The sequence below is a fragment of the Lygodium microphyllum genome, unplaced genomic scaffold (assembly GCF_053477565.2).
Source record: "Lygodium microphyllum isolate KBCC unplaced genomic scaffold, Lygodium_microphyllum_v1.1.10 scaffold_40, whole genome shotgun sequence".
Lineage (NCBI taxonomy): Eukaryota > Viridiplantae > Streptophyta > Polypodiopsida > Schizaeales > Lygodiaceae > Lygodium > Lygodium microphyllum.
This window is the reverse complement of record NW_028229523.1, coordinates 1-18,471: the sequence shown is the minus strand read 5'-3', so window position 1 is coordinate 18,471 and position 18,471 is coordinate 1. Positions and strand designations below refer to the sequence as shown.

The window sequence follows — 18,471 nt, the reverse complement described above, 5'->3', positions numbered from 1 at the left end:
TTCCGTGGAGAGCTCAGTAGAGCCATGCCTCAAAAACATGGTGAAGGGGTTCAACTCCCGTGCTCTCTTTTTCATTACTAATTTTATTAGTCGATTTTTAAAAGTTTTATAATACTTCTAGTTTTATAAGTTAGTTGATTTTTAAAAGTTTTATAATACTTCTAGTTTTATTAGTCACTTTTTAAAAAAGTTGTACTAGTCGTTTTAAAGTGTTTAATCAAGTATTCTAATAATAATTATTATGAGAATGATGATCGACATCTGTAGCGTCTTTTCATTCACATGCGATTCGGGAAGTGACCGGTGCGTAGGTGGTGGCCGATGTGTAAACGATTGCGGATGGAAGATAAATAAATACTAATTAACAACGAAAAACATCCACCGCCCAATGTGTAAGCAGGTGGTGAACAAGTGGCACCCAAGTCAACTTTTCCTCTGCCCACCAACTAGGTGCAAATTGGGCGGGCAATGGTGGTGTGTAACCGGCCTCAATTTTGCATGCCTCGTGGACTTGGGTGTGGCAAGGCTCTTAAAAATAGCTTCAAATTTCAAATGCCGTTAGATCGAAACTTCCGGAAGGGGCATGGTGACTGGCAATAGCCGGTGCGGGCGAGCATACAAGGGTTACCTTCTCTCGGTTACCATTTGCCTCTTCCTTTGTTGTTGTTGTTGTTCTTCTTCTCCCTCCTTCCTTCCCTTTCTTTATTTCGTTCTTGCATTGTTCGAGGCTATGGCTCTATGACCTCGAATCATAAGCCAGAAGCAGAGCGGGAGTTGTATTTGTTCTCTTCTCTCTTCTGTCTCGTCGTAGATGCGTTATCGATTTCCCTTTCAGGAAGGCTTGTGCTTTGGCAGATCTGTGCGCGTACGAGAATAATCCACCGGCTCAAGCAGGCTCGTCTTCGTGCCCGTCTTTCCCTCACGTTCCAGAATAGTCTGTTCCTTTCTCTCTTTTCTTATCGAATGGCGTGATTTCTGTTTGTTCGATTCTTCCCGTGGTCAATGCTTTTTCAATTGCATAGTAGATGCGCTCTGTCTAGTCAGAATTTGGAGACTCATCTTCGTGTTCCTGCAATAATCCTCCCCCGCCCCCGCCCCCGCCCCTTCTGCATCGTTGTTTCCTATTTGCTGATTAGAATGTGCTTTCTGCATGGTTAGACAATTCCTGTAAATGCTATCTGGATGGCATTGCTACTGTTTAGTTAGATGTGTGGTTTCGTGTTCATGTTTCTCTCCACATCCTTCATTTCACTGTTTCTAATGCTTGACATAGCTGGTCCCTATTCGCTGATTGGGATTGTGTGATTTCTGCTCTGTTCCATAATTCCTGTCAATGCTATCACGATGGTGTTGCTGACATGTAGTCAGATGTGTATCACGTTTCTCTCAACATCCTTCATTTCGCATTTTCTTAATGCGCAATGGCATAGCTTACTCCTTATGCCACATGTCAGGTGTGGTGGTTAGAGGTATTGCCTGCATCACAAGAGGTTTTTAACATTTTCCTACGTGGGAAAAGGGGCTCTTTGCCTACATTTTCCTTGTTTTAATCTTACGGTGCTCGCCGGCCCCCCCGCCGGCGGCACATCATTCCGCGCCCCCCCCCCCTCCTTTCAACACACACACACACCCCTAGCTATGTATGCGGCCCCTCCGAAAACAATGCACCGGATGCTGATTTAATTGATACAGATGCCAAATTTTACAAGCTTTCTGAGTTGCACTACAATGCAAATGTTCAGTATTTTTTGATGACTTGCCCTGCTACCTTATTGCAGGTTCTCATCCATTGTATGCCAGTATATTGTACAATGAGAGTCGTATTTCTGGCCCTGTGATGGCAGCACTGAACACATCAAGAATTTGCAGTATTCAGTATATCCTACTCTGTTAGACTTTTGAAGGAGGTTCTTATAGGAATCAGTTGTACAGATCTGAACCTGCAGATATGGCATCCTCGGTACTTGTCTTGCAGCCCACTAATGCAGATTCCATTAACTCATCTTATGGATACGATGGAATGGAGGACATTGAGATTTATCTCACAACTTCAGGACCCAATGCTTCTCTCATGCCGTTGAAAGTGTGTATTGACGATACTATTGCATCAGTTAAAATGCGCATTCAAGCTTGCAAGGGATTCAGTGTAAAGAATCAGAGACTGATCTTTGGAGGAAGAGAGCTTTACCGGCAGGATGCTATGATTAAAGATTATGGTGTCACTAATGGCAAAGTGCTGCATCTGGTCCTAAAGCTGTCAGAGTTGCAGGTAGTGACAATCACAACAGTCAGTGGCAAAGAGCATGTCTTCAGAATTGACAAAACGAAATATGTAAGGGACCTCAAACGAAGATTATGCAGGAAGGAAGCAGGTTTATTATCAGATGAGCAGCAGCTGGTTCTCAGAGGTAAGGATCTGAAGGATGAAATGCGGATTAATGAGTTGCCTTTGGAAGAAGATGCTGTTGTCCATCTCTTGCTTCGTAGAACGGTGAAGGTGAGGAGTCATGCAGTTGGAGGAGATATAGAGCTATCTGTAACAGCATGCGATCTCAAAGCAGAGGGTACTGTTATTAAGGCAGAGAAAAGGCGTTTTGCCAACATGAGGCCCATGCTTCAAGCGGGTCATGTAGATAGTAAAATAGATCATTTCTACACAAGAAAGATGGATTCAATGCTTGAAATTCCTGCATGTATTTATGGTCTCTCCAATATGACTATACCTTCTGTGCTGCTTGATCTCATCCAACAGGTGAAGGCTGGGCTTGAGCAGGGTCATTCTCCAATACTGTCATCAGAAGGATCTGGAGGAGCTTATTTCATGCAGGATGAATTCGGGGCAGATATTGTTGGAGTATTCAAGCCCATGGATGAGGAGCCAATGGCTATCAATAATCCCAGGGGACTTCCTGTATCTCAGAGTGGTGAGGGCCTCAAAAGAGGGACAAAAGTTGGGGAAGGTGCTTTGCGTGAGGTTGCTGCATACATATTGGATCATCCAGCAGTTGGCTGCAAAGGACAAAGAATTACAGGTTTTGCAGGTGTGCCACCAACTGTCATAATAAAGTGCTCCCATCAAGTGTTCCAAAGGAAAGAACCTCTGGTTCTTGAAGAAAAAATAGGCTCCCTTCAGTTATTTGTACATGCTTCCAGCACTTGTGAGGATATGGGTCCTGCTCGTTTTCCTGTCCATGAAGTTCACAAAATTGCAGTCCTTGATATTCGCCTTGCAAACACAGACAGAAATGGTGCAAACATTCTGGTTTGCAAGAAAGGAGAAACAGACTGGAACCTTGTACCTATTGATCATGGCTATTGCCTGCCTGACAAGGTAATGCCTTTCACTATCTTGGTTGATAGATGCTTTTGCTTTTTGAACCACCCATTTTGTTGTGATAATGTTCGAGTCTGAACTTTTTAGGTGAATAAGCAGCTTGACTGTTCCAATGCCTTTTTATAATGTGATTGTCAGCTTTATTGTTCAGATGTCTTCTGTGATAATTCGGGTGTTTATTTGTGCAGTTTGAAGACTGCACGTTTGAATGGCTATATTGGCCTCAAGCAAAGCAGCCCTTTGACATATCTACTCGGAATTACATTGCAAAATTAGATGCTGACGCAGACATTGCATTGTTAGAGGAGCATGGTTGGAAGTTGTCTGCAGGATGTGCACGTGTTCTCCGTGTAGCAACCATGTTACTTAAGAAGGGTGCAGCTGTTGGGCTGACTGCGTATGAGATTGGCTCAATGATGTGCAGAGAAACACTCACCAAACCATCTCCTATTGAGATGATGCAAGAAGATGCTGACGATCATGTTTTACCTGGAATAAGTGAGGACACATTTCTAGCAGCACTTTCTCGGATTATGGATAAGTACATTCAGGCTGCACTTCTTCAGAGAGGTGCTAAAGGGGCTGTGCTCTAATCCAACCATACAGACGACAATTTATCATCATAAGCCAACTTTGCAGCACTGAGCAAATGCTGTTGACTGTTCCTTGTTTGCAGGGATCTTGAAAATAACCTTGGTGCATCAGTCTAGAAAACTTTAACAGGCTATGCTATCACTAAAAATGTTATTGTGTCAGAGTCCATGTGGTAGTGGTTTCTAAGCAAAAGCAATTAGACAACGTTTTGATTTGCTTTCAAGGATCATGTTCAAACAAGCCAGCTACATTGGAACATTCTGAAATGCCATCCGGACAACATTATAACATTTGATTGATGACACATACAATATTTCTCCCATCAATCTGTCATAATGCTGTTTCTGTAGTTTTTAGGAAATGCAAGTCAGTGAGTCTTTAAAAAGCTATGTCAAAAATCACTGCCACAACTAGGCCACAAAATCATAGGCTCTTACAATTGACAAGTTATAGTACCTTGTGTCTGATTTAAACAGCAGTGAACTTTTTGCGAACTGGGTTTGAAAGTTGCAGTCTCCTTAACTCCACTTCTAGGAAGTCCATTTAGGACTGTTGAATGCAAAGCACTTAAAAGCTTGTATTCAGTTGCTTGCTGTGGTCAAGCATGCTAATCTCAATTCTTAACCCGAGCTCTCAGTTGCATTAGCATGGCCAAGTTTTATCATGAATAATAAGCATTTAGCAACTGCTGTTTTGTGGATGGCAAACTCAAGGGGTGACATCTGAGAGCCCCTAAAAATTTACTTGAGAGACTGGCGCAACGGTTGTAAGGACATGTATGCATCACCCCTATGCTGCTATTAACTATCTGGGCCATGTTGGTTTGTGCATCAAGCTGGTGATCTAGGGGGTGGCCTCTTATAACATGGCTAGTGTTCCTTGCCCTACGTTGTTGGTTCTACAAGATGCAATAGTTTAACTATGTAAGCCAGTCTTTTGTTTGCATTCTCGTGCAATCTTGATTGTTTGGAAAGAGTGTTCAATTATGTGTTTCACTTGAGGCTCTCTTTGCACCTTCCAATCTCTGTCTTTGTCTCTGTCTCTCTCTCTCTCTCTCTCTCTCTCTCTCTCTCTGTGTCTGTCTCTCTCTCTCTCTCTCGTGCAAAGTGAGCAACTCTACACCACATATGAACATCTCTTTGCTTAGATTGTACCACATCTCACGATCTATTCGTATGGACATGTGTTTGCATATATTGTGATCAGCAAGAACTGTCGTTGCATCATGCATGTGGTGTATGGATGCTTGTTTGTCTTCCAAACTTGCATGTTGGCTTTTATGGTAATAAAAAAGCGAGTAGTTCTCTCTCTTTGTCTCTCTCTCAAAGTGACCATCTACTCATGTCAAGGAAGGTGTTTCAAGTTTGTCATGCAACTTGTTCCTTCTCTTCCACCATGCCTCACAATCTATTTGTAGGGATGTGTTAATGTTATGTACAAAAAGTGTGGTTGCAAGTATGGTGTAGGTGTTTGCATCTTTACTATTAGTTGGTTTTTTTTTTGGGCTGTCCACATGGTAGCCCCCCATGCTCCCCCCACAAACACATTTGTGGGTGCCACACATTGTGCCTCGCAAACTCCATGCTTGAACCTGTGCGACGACTGCCTACCATTGATCCATGAGTGTTTGCCACCTTTGATTGGTGAGTGCCTCAAACATCTCTTTCTTAAATTTTTTTTTTCTATACATTTAACACTTTTCAAATATTTCTCTAACATTATTTTCATTATTGCAAGTAGTGATTGAACTTTTGCTTTCATTCATTAACACTACTTTTCCAGGTGGATCTGGCTCTTACATAGTTACAAAAGTTTAAAGTTAAATTTTCATTTCTTTTTAGGAATCAAAAGGTTTTTACTTTTTGATAGGCTCTGTCTCTCTCATGTATGCAGAGATATTTAAGCTTTAATGTAGAGTTAAATGTGTGTTTATTTTAATGCATGACAACATATTGTTTATGCTTTAATGCTTTAAGGCTCCATAAAGCTAAAATGCTTTAATGTTTTCATGCTCTAATGATCTATATTAAATTAAATGTGTTTTAATTAAAACTTAAATGTGTATTTTCATTAAAGTACATTAATATTTTCATGTTTTGTTAATGTAAATTATGAAAACGTAATATATTATTTATATTTTTAAATGTAGGATGCATTTAATGATGCATCATTATCTCATGATTAGTGAATGTGTGTATATTAAAGTATGCATCTTTGTATGTATATTAAAGCTTTAACATGGATCATATTTATTTTCCTCTCTCTCTCTCTCTCTCTCTCTCTCTCTCTCTCTCTCTCACTCATGAATTTGGGTTTTATGAATGTGTATATTAATTAATGAATGTTTAAATGTTTTGATGATGCATATTGAAGGTGTGTATGTATACACTTTATATGTTTAGGGATTTGTGTATATTAATATGTACAATTGGTTTTATGCATGTTTGTATATTAATGCATGCTTAAATGTTTTTATTATGAACATTAAAGGTGTGCATGTATACATTTAATATATTTTTATGTATGTGCGTACATTATTGTGTACTCTTGGTTTTATGTATGCGTATATATTAATGCATGCATAAATGTTTTGATGATGCATATAAGGATGTCTATATATATGTTTTATATATGTTTAGAGTTGTGTGTATATTAATATCTACTCTTGGTTTTATATATGTTTGTATATTAGTGCATGCTTGGATGTGTGTATATGTATACATTTTATATGTTTTATGTGTACATGTATATTAATGTATACTCTTGATTTTACTTATGTATAGTAATGTATGCTTAAATACATTAATATTTTATGTTTTGATCATCTATATTAAATGTGTGTATATTTTTTATATATTTGTGTTGGATGCATTTAATGATGCATCATAGTCTCAATTAGTAAATGTGTGTATATTAATGCTTTGATCTATGTGTGTATATTAAAGCTTTAACATGGATCTCACACACACACACACACACACACACACACACACACGCACGCACGCACGCACGCACGCACACGCACCATGCACCAGTCACACACGTGTATGTGTGTGCTTGCATGTCATGATTTGAGTTTTATGAATGTGTATATTAATATATTAAGGCATGCTTAAATGTTGTGATGATGCATATTAAGAGGGGGGGGGGGTGTGTGTGTGTTATATTTAGGAATGCTTGTATATTAATATATGCTCTTGGTTTTATATACGTTTGTATACTAATGCATGCTTGAATGTTTTGGATATGTACATTAAAGTTGAGTATGTATACATTATATATGTTTTATGTATGAGTATATATTAATGCTTTGATCTAAGTGTGTATATTAAAGCTTTAACATGGATGTGTGTGTGTGTGTGTGTTATATTTAGGAATGTTTGTATATTAATATATACTCTTGGTTTTATATACGTTTGTATACTAATGCATGCTTGAATGTTTTGGATATGTACATTAATATTTTTATGTTTTGATCATCTATATTAAATGTGTATATTTTTTATATATTTGCATTGGATGCATTTAATGATGCATCACAATCTCAATTAGTAAATGTGTGTATATTAATGCTTTGATCTATGTGTGTATATTAAAGCTTTAACATGGATCACACGCGTGCGCACACGCACACACACACACGCACGCACGCACGCACGCACGCATGCACGCACGCACGCACGTGTATGTGTGTGCTTGCATGTCATGATTTGAGTTTTATGAATGTGTATATTAATATATTAAGGCATGCTTAAATGTTGTGATGATGCATATTAAGGGGTGTGTGCGTGTGTGTGTGCGTGTGTTATATATATAGGAATGTTTGTATATCAATATATACTCTTGGTTTTATATACGTTTGTATACTAATGCATGCTTGAATGTTTTGGATATGTACATTAAAGTTGAGTATGTATACATTATATATGTTTTATGTATGAGTGTATATTAATGCTTTGATCTAAGTGTGTATATTAAAGCTTTAACATGGATCATAGTTATGTATATGTGTATATTAATGTAGGCATAAATGTTTCAATGATGCATATTAAGAGTATGTATATATACATTTTATATGTTTGGGGTTATGTGTATTGTATACTCTTGATTTTATGTACATTTGTATATTAATGTATGCTTGGATGTTTTGATGATATGTATTAAAGGTGCACTGTATATGCTTTATGTATATGTGTATATTAATGTATACTCTTGGTTTTGTGTTCGTATGGTATTGATGCATGCTTAAATGCTTTGATGATGCATATTAAAGGTGTGTATATATAAGTTTTAAATATTTAGGGTTGTGTGTATACTAATATATACTCTTGGTTTTATATGTGTGTGTGTGTGTGTGTGTGTGTGTGTATTAATGCATGCTTAAATGTTTTGATGATGCATATATTAAAGGTGTGTATGCATATGTTTCATATATGTTTATGTATACTGCATTTAACAATGCTCCTCTCTCTCATGATTAGTGAATGTGTGTATTAGTGCTTTAACCTATGTTTGTTCTTTTAAAGCTCCAACATAGATAATCTCTCTCTCTCTCTCTCTCTCTCTCTCTCTCTCTCTCTCTCTCTCTCTCTCTCTCTCTCTCTCATGATTATCAGTTTTATGTATGTCTATATGTTAATTGCACATGATAGAGTTGAGGGTATCTACACGTGCTTTGAAATTTGCATAGGCGAGTCTTTATTATTATCATGTATATGCATTAGGTCTACTAATGAAAGATATGGTTAAGTTTCATAATTAACTTTGTGACTGATGTGTTTATTTTCTTAACTTAAGTGTAGCTTAACATATACATTTGCTAAAGTCTCCTCTAAGGGATGGGGAGAAGCTTTAGTAGGCCTAGGTCATAAAACGTATTCAATTACTTTAAGAAAATGCATTCTCTCTCTCTCTCTCTCTCTCTCTCTCTCTCTCTCTCTCTCTCTCTCTCTCAATACTTTGTATAACCATGGTAGTTTGGAGGGTGTCCACACCTTAGATGCAAGAAACAATGTTTGTGTACTAAACATTATTTAGTGCACTCCCAATGCAGGGATCAATGTGCATAAAATCAAAGACATGGCAAGAAGGTCAATTTGACATGCCCTTAAACATGCCAAAGGACACAACAATTGTGTTGTATCCCTTAAGCTCATGTATCACTTGGGTGCAATTGAGAAACAAATGTAATGTCTATAAAAGTGTCAAAGAGCTTCAATCTCCCCCATTAAGAACTTTGGTGATCATCTTCAAAGGATCGAAAAAATATTGGAAGATATATATGAAGGAGGCTTGACTGATGGGCTTTATGGAAGAGAGGGATGAAATAAAGGGTTGTTTAGAAGAAATCTATGAGTTTATGCGCAAACACTAGGCAATGTGGACTTTATAAACTCATGAAGATAAGTTATAAAACCTTACTAAGAGCAATCGTTCTATAGAGGATGGAGTGCCTGAGTTACTAGCTCAAAACAGTGATAGCTTGCTTGCATGTGACAACATTTACCTTGATGTTCAAGTTATATCTTTGAAATTTTGATTGAATAGGTTCTCTATGATGTTAAACTAGATGAGTTGCCGCATGGGTTTGTCCTTGAATGCATAGTTCATTTAGCATATCTAATTTCTTCAAGGCTTCTTTCACAAATCCTCCAATAGAAATGTTCATTCTATTGTTGGATTAAAGAATTTTATGTCTCTCATGACAACAATATAATATGCTTTTTCAATTTATATTGTTGCATATGTGAGATTACATTGTTGCTTCTATGAAATTACAATATTCAAATTTTACTTTTGTGAAAGTATAATAATATTTGAATAACATTTTTAAAAACCTCACATTTGCAAATACTATTATCACACTACTTTCTATTTCTTTTCATCTTAGGTTGTCCTCGACAATGGTGCTTCCAACACATTCTATGCTTGAAGATTGTGTATTATGTGCACGTATGTATACACTCAAAATTACGAGAGATAAATGTAGGTAAGCTGCAAGAGTTAGGGTTGGATTATGTGCTCATCGCCATGCAAGAAATATGTATGAATAAGATGATACAAATGGAGGCTATGCCAAACCAATCAATAAAATGCAGTATCTTGCTCTCTGTTCATGAATTGCTACCCTTTCAATTGTAGATGCCTACCATAACTCGATGATACAATCAAAGCATAAATAATCCAAATGGTGAATTTAGTGTGCATAGGTAAATGCTTGGTATTATGAGAGATGAACATAGGCACATGGAAAGGGTTAGAACATAATTACAACAACTACATCACACTACAATAGGTAGAGATAGATATGGTGCTATTCAAGATGTAATTACAAGTGACACAAGTTCCCAAATGTTACTTGTACCATTGTTACCCTTGAAAGTTCGACCACTTGCCATTGGTCGAGAAGGCAATGCAACTATGCAGAATATGGATATTAAGATGTTGGATAACCATGTTGTATCGTGCTTCGATGTTCATAAATTGGTATCCTTTCGAGTGCAGACACCTAGCACAACTTGATAATACATTCAAAGCTAAAATAATCCAAATGGACTAAGTGTGCATATGCAAATACTTAATGCTACTAGGGTTAAACGTAGTCAGATGACAAGAGTTAGAATGCTATTACAACACCTGCATTGCAATACAATAGATAGAGACATGTACGATTCCATTCAAGCTTTGATTACAAGTGATGTAAGTGCTCAAATTCCAGAGCATCATTACTACCCTTAGAAGTTCAAGTGCTTGGGATTGCTCAAGAAGGTAACATAGCTATCTATATTGCAGATGAATATATAGAGATAATCAATGATCATTGCAGGATTCAAGAACAATTATTTCTTCCTCAAAATGGTAGATTTTGTTTAATTCTCCATGACATGCCACCTAATTTTGATATTCATCCATCAACAACAATTTTTCTCTTCCAAAAACCTAATTTGCATACAATTGGTATACGTTGTAAGGTTTATAAGCATTGCATGGCTAATTTATGATAGTATGAAATTAAAACTATGTGTTTAACTTTTGTTGAAAAGCATTGCTGTAGAGAAGGAAGTATAAAATTTCCATCTCTACAGCATCCATCACATCCTCTATGCAATTTGCTATATAGTTGATATCCATAAAGTAGAGAATTCAAAAAGAAAAAAAATGCTTATAATAGTGCATGGGCTTTTGTTTCCATGGGTGCAAAATTTGATGAGCTTTTGCCTCAAAATGGAAACGAATATATGTTTGGAGTCCATGGATCAACATATCCATTGAGTAGGTTCCCTAATATCAAGTGAGGATGGACAATATATACCAAAGTTTATGCAACTTTGCATCTATGATATCAAGCATGAGTTATTCAATCACATAGGGGGTTGCTTGTGGGCTTTTGTTAGACTTACTAGAGGAGTTTTGCTTGGAATTACTAGAGGAGTTTCAACAGATGATGCATGATCACAATGTTTATGCATAGGCCTTTATAGCCATTTGTGGAAGCTTGCAACTCAATCCATTAGTAGAAATAAGAATGTTAGTTTTTCGAAATTGATCCACATCTAGATAATATTCAGTTTCAGTTGTAAGTGAGGTGATGATGACACACTCAATCATCATAACATTCAAGTTCTCACTTAACAATGCTACCTAGATTTTTTTCCCAATTTATACTATATATTCTCCTCTTTCCAAATGGAAAGGATGAATGCCATACTAAATCTCCATATGCATTTGTGGATTCTCATATTACTGCCAACAATCTTATAAACAAAGACTCTGTCACTCAAATGGTGTATTATGCTTTCAGGCCTCAAATTTGTGATGATACCAATGCATACATTGTCAATGCTTATTGTAGCATTGAGCAATGTAGATTAGCTTGGTGTCATCGTAGCCAAGCAACTTTGGGAGTTGAAATGAATAGGGGATTGACTGATATGGTCAGTGGTTCATGTGCAATTGATAACAATGTTACTGGGATTGATGTCGGTAGGAGAATAGGGTTACCATCTAGCTTCATAGGCAAACCAAGTTTCATGTACCATCTATATCAATATGCTATGGCAATTGTGCATAACAAAGGGAAACTTGATTTGTTTATCACCATGACATGTAATCCTAAGTGGTTTGAGATTGTAGATTCTTTGTTGCATGGGTAATTTGCATATGATTGGCTAGATTTGATGGCTATAACGTTTTATTTGAAACACAAGGACATGATGTATTTGATAGTGAAAAAGGAATTGTTTGGCAAAGTTATTGAATATGTATATATCATAGAGTTCCAAAAGAGCAGCTTGCCTCATTCATATACACTCTTGATTTTATTGCCACACTTTAAGCTGCTAGAACTACATCATTATGATAGGCTAGTATGTGCTGAGCTACTTGATAAGGAAATATTTTCAACTCTATCAAATTGTCACTAGATGTAACATACATGCTCTATGTAGTGAATTTAATCAAAGAGGTCCTTGCATGATGGATTGGCAATGTAGAAAGGGATATCCAAAAAATTTTACACATGCAACTATAGTTGATAAAACAGGTTATCCTTTATCTAGACATTGAGAGGATGCAAGGACAGACAATGCTAATGATAATAAATTGGATAATCAATGGGTAGTGCCTTATTATCCTTACTTGAGTTCCAAGTATACTGCTCATATAAATGTTGAGGCCAGCTAAAAAATTTCAACTATTAAATATTTATATAAATATGTATATAAGAGCCATGATCGTGTACTTATCCAATTTACAACTGTGCATGGTTCTACATCCAATGATATTGGTGTAGAAAATATTGATGAATAAAATGTTGATGAGATTTAGAGGTACTTGGATGCATAATATATTTTTGCTTATGAAGCATGTTGGCAAATATTTGAAATCAAACTTCATGTGATGAGAAACTTGATATTCTCAATAACTAAAATACATTTATCTAGAGTTGCATGGTTAGCCCTATACTTTTCACTGCACTTGAAACATAGACTCTTACCTTTGTGCTCTCTAAAAGTATCATTAGGTATGAATTTCCCACCATTGGCTCCATTATTATTGGGTCTATTGTCACCCTATTTAGGCTCAATTTTATGGTTGACTACTGGCTTTCAAGCACCGTGCTACCTTGAAGCATTAAATGTGGGATGAGTGGGGACTTTGGGGCTACCATATGAAGTGCTAGATCCACCAAAATGGCCATGCAAGTTGCTCTATCTATTTACAATCCTTTGTTATCCAAAAGAAGCTTACATAGGATATCCTGTTAGATCCACAAAGGTCACCTTTTTGCTGTTCGGTCACATAGACCTCATCTGACATATAAGTACGAGGGTGGGGCATTGAGCATATCTAACCCCCCCTTCAATGTCCACCCCTTGGCCCAACACTAAGTCTTTGAAGATGAATTCAAAGGAGGTCCTTTGTAAGAGCTTTGGCGAAGATATTTGCTTCATTCTTCTTTGTTGGACAGTAGACCAATAACTCTACTATCCCATCCTTGATCAAGTCACACACATAGTGATACTGGATCTCAGTATGTTCGGTGCCTGCATGAAAAACTATATATTTGGCAATGATGATGCAACTATGATTGTCACATCTTAGTACTGTTGGATCTTCATCATGGAACTACCATATTCCATAGGATCCTCAAACCATACTGCTTCATATACAACAAAGCAGGTTGCCTTGTACTTTGCTTCGGTAGAAGACAATGCCAAAATTCATTGCTTCTTACTGATCCAAGACAAGATTCCAAAACCTAAAGAGAAACAATATCTAGAAACTGATTTCTTGGAATCACCATCACTTGCCCAATTTGAGTTATAGTTCCCCATAAGAGCACTTCCAAAACTATATGTGATACCATAGTCAAGAGTTCCCTTCAAGTATCTAAGCACCCGCATCCCAACTTTTCAAGACTTTCTCATGGTTTGTTTGAGAACTTGCTCAAAACACCAACAACAAAACTGATATTTAGTCTAGTATTACATAAGTAGATGAGGATGCCAACCAACCTCATGTATCTCACAATGTCTACTAGTGTTGATGTATCCTCGGTGGATAACTTCACATTGACCTCCATAGGTGTAGCTATCTCCTTTTAACGGTCATGCCAAATACTTTTAAGATCTCCTATGCATACTTCTTTTGAGAGATGAAGATTTTGCCAGTGCTAGGCAGACTCTTGCTAGACTTTAATCCCCAAATAATAGTGCAATGCCCAAGTTTGTCATTTCAAACTTTCAGCTCAAAGCCTTTCAAGTTTGATGGATCATATCTTCATACTCACATGTAATAAGAAGGTTGTCCACATATAGGACAATCAATAGACTTTACACCATCCCTATAAACATACAAGTTAGTATATGACACACATCTCTTGAAATTCAAGCCTAAAAAGAATTTATCTATTTGTTGGTACTATGCTCTAAGGGCTTGTTTTAGCCCATACAATGTCTTCTTTAGCTTAAAAACCTTGTTCTTAGAATGAGGGGCCTCAAACCCTAGTGGTTGAGTCATGTACACCTCCTCCTTGAGGTTACTGATCAAGAATGCTGATTTAACATCCATTTGGTAAATTGGCCACTTCTTATGAGTGGCCATTGCAAGTACTATGCTAATAGTGGTTATTCTAGTAGTTGGAGCAAATGAATCTTAAAAATAAAATCCTTCAACCTGTGAAAATCCCTATGCAACTAATTTGGCTATGCACTTTTCTAAGCTACCATTAGTGTTGTACTTTACCTTCCAAACCCACTTGGTGCCAATAATCTTCCTCTTTTTTGGTAGATCTACTAGCTCCCAAGTATCATTCTTTATTATGCTATCATATTTAGCTTGCGTAGCTGCTCTCCATGCTAGATCGGCAAGTGATTCTTCCAAGTCCTTTACTTCTGTTATAATCTTATCAATCGAGGCCATATTGACTATGTGAGAAAAAGCCTTTCTTTGCTCCTATATTCTCAGAGATCTCCTTAGTCCATTTGCCTTTTTCTTAACTATGGTAGACATAGGATTACTGTGATTATAGAGCTACTTTACCCATCGCAGTAATGGCTTTTTCGGTGGCATGATTGCAGGTTGTTGAACTTTTTCTTCATCATTCGAAGATGATACTTCCTCCACTTTAAGGATAGGGACATCTCTTGGAATAGGTTCATAGTGGAATACTTTTTCACTAGATGATAAAGTGGAAGAACTTATATTCTTCTCCTCCACTATATGTGGCTAGTCCTTGAACACCACATCACAACTCACTATAATATTCTTTGCCTTTTGCCTTTTGCATTCAACTTGTGTCTCGTATCCTTTGGAATATGTGCATAACATTCACATCCAAAATTTCTAAAATGTGAGGCAAATGGTTTCTTACCAGAATAGGCCTCATTAGGAGTTTTTCCCTTAAGAGCCTTTGTGTAACTCTAATTGAGAATGTAGATTGCAGTATTAACAGCTTTTGCCCAAAACTAGTTAGGCAATCCCTTGATCTTAAGAATGCACCTTGCCATTTTCACAATGATGCGATTTTGACATTCAACAATTCCATTCTGCTGAGATGTATAAGGCATTGTCAATTGACACTTTTTCCCTTTGCTCTTGCAAAAGTCTTCAAACTCTTTTCAGTTGAACTCACCATCACAATTTGTTCTAAAATTCTTCACACTTTTTCCTGTTTCATTCATAACAGGTTTTAGCCATTTTTTAAACTTATCAAAATCTATAGCCTTAACATCCACACCTTCCTATTGTGGTCGTTGGAAATCAACATAAAAAAAGAAGATCTTCCCAAGGATTGCCTAGGCATTTTACCACACAAGTCAACATGCATCAACTCCAAAGGAGTCTTGGCTCTATTCTTGCTTTCTTGTGAAAATGACTTTCTTTGTTGCTTGCCTATCATACAACTTTGTTGAGACAACTTTGCCAACACTATCAATAATTTTTGCACTTGTCTTAGTGAATCTCACCTCATGACCAAGATTAGTTATAAAAGCAACTAATAATAGCAAATTTCTCTTAATCTCTAAAACATACAACACATTGGAAATATTTTTTAGTTCACCATTTGCAACGACAAAATAAATAGTACTTGTGCCCTTAGTAGGGCATCTCACATAATTTCCAATGGTCATAGTGATGGATTCTTGTAGAGGCTTCATAGAACTATATAGACATTTCTTGTTGGTCATGTGACAAGAGGGGCTACTATCCAATACCCATGAGTTAGTGGTAGATATTTCTTGCGTTGAGGAACACAATTCTTAAATGGTTGCCATGATTAACTTCCAACTCTGCTTTAGTTGTATTGGCTATCTCCTTTCCTTTAGTTCACAGTGCCATTCTTTTCATCTACCTTCTTAACATGACAACCTACAATTGAATGTCCTTTCTTCTTGTAGTAGAAGCACTCTTCTTGAAAATTTTTCTTACCACCCTTCTTCTTTTTGTCACCATTTTGGTAGATGAACAATCTTTGCCTTTTGTATTGGTGGACAATGCAACATCTCCACTCTACTGCGACCTTCTTGAGCTTTAAGCCGCAAAACCTCCTCCATTAGTAGTGCAAAAAATTCCTCAAACGTCAAAGCTTGGGGTCTCATTTATGTCAAAAGACGTGGATCTAGAGCATGGCAGAGGCTATGGCGGATGGAAGATGAAGACCAAACTCATGATGACATAGACAAGTAGAGACAAACTGTTACACAAGTGAATTAGGTTCCAAGTTGGCAGCTTGGACTCATAAACAGAATCTTGTGTAGGATTGACAAAGACAAGACACTTAACTAAAAGTTCAAAGCATCGTGACATTGTATTCATTCCATATGAAAAGTGGTAGTCAAGTACAATGCTTTATAGTTGTTGGATGGTAGTAGTTTTCCCTTTCTGTCTATATGGGATTCAATTTGCCTGCATGTCCTAAGCCTAAACTGCCTGATACACAAAGAGGCCACAGAAGGTATGATTGCAAATATCTTAACAATCTAGGTATTTAGGACAGTTACCAATCCATTAAGCTTTGGTGGACAAATTTGAAGATACCCTTGAGCTAGCTCCTCACTAGTCTTTTGCATGTAGATTCTTGATTCGAGTGATGATGAATGCTTAAACTATCTCTTCTTTAGTAAATTTTTTTGTTGCTAGTTGATTCTCCAAGTTTTGAATCCTTGTTTGATTTCATGTTTCTAGTGACTCCTCAGTACATTCCAAGCCACGCCTTGGTTGTATGCTGAATCAAGGCCAAAACAATGTTAGAATAGCTTGTAACTAAGGCACACAATGCATCTGCATTCCTTCATTTCCAAGCTCATAGAAGATTTGTATTTGGAGAAATCATAATACTTAAATTTGATGGGTTGGGGATGGATTGTAGTTCTAGGTCAGTAGTCCCTAGCACCATCTCTAGAAGCTCATAAGAAGCAAGGATAATTGTAATTTTAAACTTCCACAAAGTGTAGTTTGTACCATCTAACTTGCCTTCGTTGAAGGTTAGTGGACAAACCTCATTGTTTGAATTGTTCATACAACAACAATATCACTTGATATGGAATCACTGCTGTTTGATGTAGCAAATTATATTTCTCCTCTTTGTTATTGAAACCCTTAAATCTCACGTATTCTTCACTCCTTAGAGCCCCCTAGGCTTTGATACCATGTAGAAATTACATGGCACAACGAAGAAAATCTGAGAAAGGAATAGAGAACACACAACAAATATGAGAAGAACAAAAACTGCTTTAATTTCAAATGAACTAATACCTAACCATGTTATGAACCTTCCTTAGTCGGTCGCCAGGGAATATTCTAAGGAATATTCTCGGATCCTTGATAACTCTCACATGTTGTAACTTGATGTATTGTGCCTCGAGCTGCTACCAGCATAACTACTCTATCAAACCGAAAGACTAGATTCACAAAGATCACCATTTGGCCATCTGGTCACATTGAACTCATTTGACATACAAGTCATGACCCAACCAATGTTTTATAAAAAAATCATATATGCCATTTTAAAGCCAATTTAAAGCACTTCAGACTATTATTGATTTTTTAAAAATAGAATCAAATATACATAAATGCTAAAAACCATTCAGAGTTGAAAAAAAGGTTTTGAAACATTTTATAAAAATTATAAACTAGGAATTTTTTCATGTTGCACCAATTATTTTTGTTAAATGAGATAAGGCGCTTACTTGTTAAAACACATGTCGAGATTGTGTCTTTGAAAGTCGTGCCCTTTGCAGTCCAACCAAGGTCTACCCTCCACCTAGTTGTCTCAAACGCGAGCTCGCCATTTTTACTTCCTCGCAGCTTCTTACTCTCTAATTGCTCATTAGCAATGGGAATGGTGTATATGAGATAAAGCTATTAAGCTTTAATTGAGAGTTTAATAACTATAGCTATGGCTTCTTTATAGGGAGACGAATTATGAAGGGGAAGACAAATAATTGCATATCTTGGCAGTCTGGTCATAGAATCTTGCGCGAGGCCAGGCGATTTCAAGAGGAGAAATCCTTCTACCAACATATAACCTCAGTCTGCCC

At 36.9% G+C, this 18,471-nt stretch overlaps 1 protein-coding gene across 2 annotated transcripts; it reads left to right on the top strand.

Moving 5' to 3' along the window:
- The first annotated feature begins 682 nt into the window (after window positions 1-682).
- Window positions 683-4,309, top strand: LOC148009093 (phosphatidylinositol 4-kinase gamma 4-like). 2 transcript variants are annotated; one of them, XM_087673823.1, is made up of 3 exons: window positions 683-894; window positions 1,779-3,331; window positions 3,523-4,309. In XM_087673823.1, the coding sequence occupies exons 2-3, from the start codon at window positions 1,949-1,951 to the stop codon at window positions 3,925-3,927; spliced, it is 1,788 nt and encodes a 595-aa protein (XP_087529949.1). In that variant the 5' UTR covers window positions 683-894; window positions 1,779-1,948; the 3' UTR covers window positions 3,928-4,309. The 2 variants fall into 2 exon arrangements, with proteins under 2 accessions (XP_087529949.1, XP_087529950.1); XM_087673824.1 differs by having other exon boundaries at window positions 683-934.
- The last annotated feature ends 14,162 nt before the right edge of the window (window positions 4,310-18,471 follow it).

Excerpts from the sequence above, each read along its gene's own strand:
- LOC148009093 (XM_087673823.1), top strand. The coding sequence starts at position 1,949 with ATGGCATCCTCGGTACTTGTCTTGCAGCCCACTAATGCAGATTCCATT. Across the intron at positions 3,332-3,522 it reads GCTATTGCCTGCCTGACAAG|TTTGAAGACTGCACGTTTGA; the intron begins GTAATGCCTTTC and ends TTATTTGTGCAG.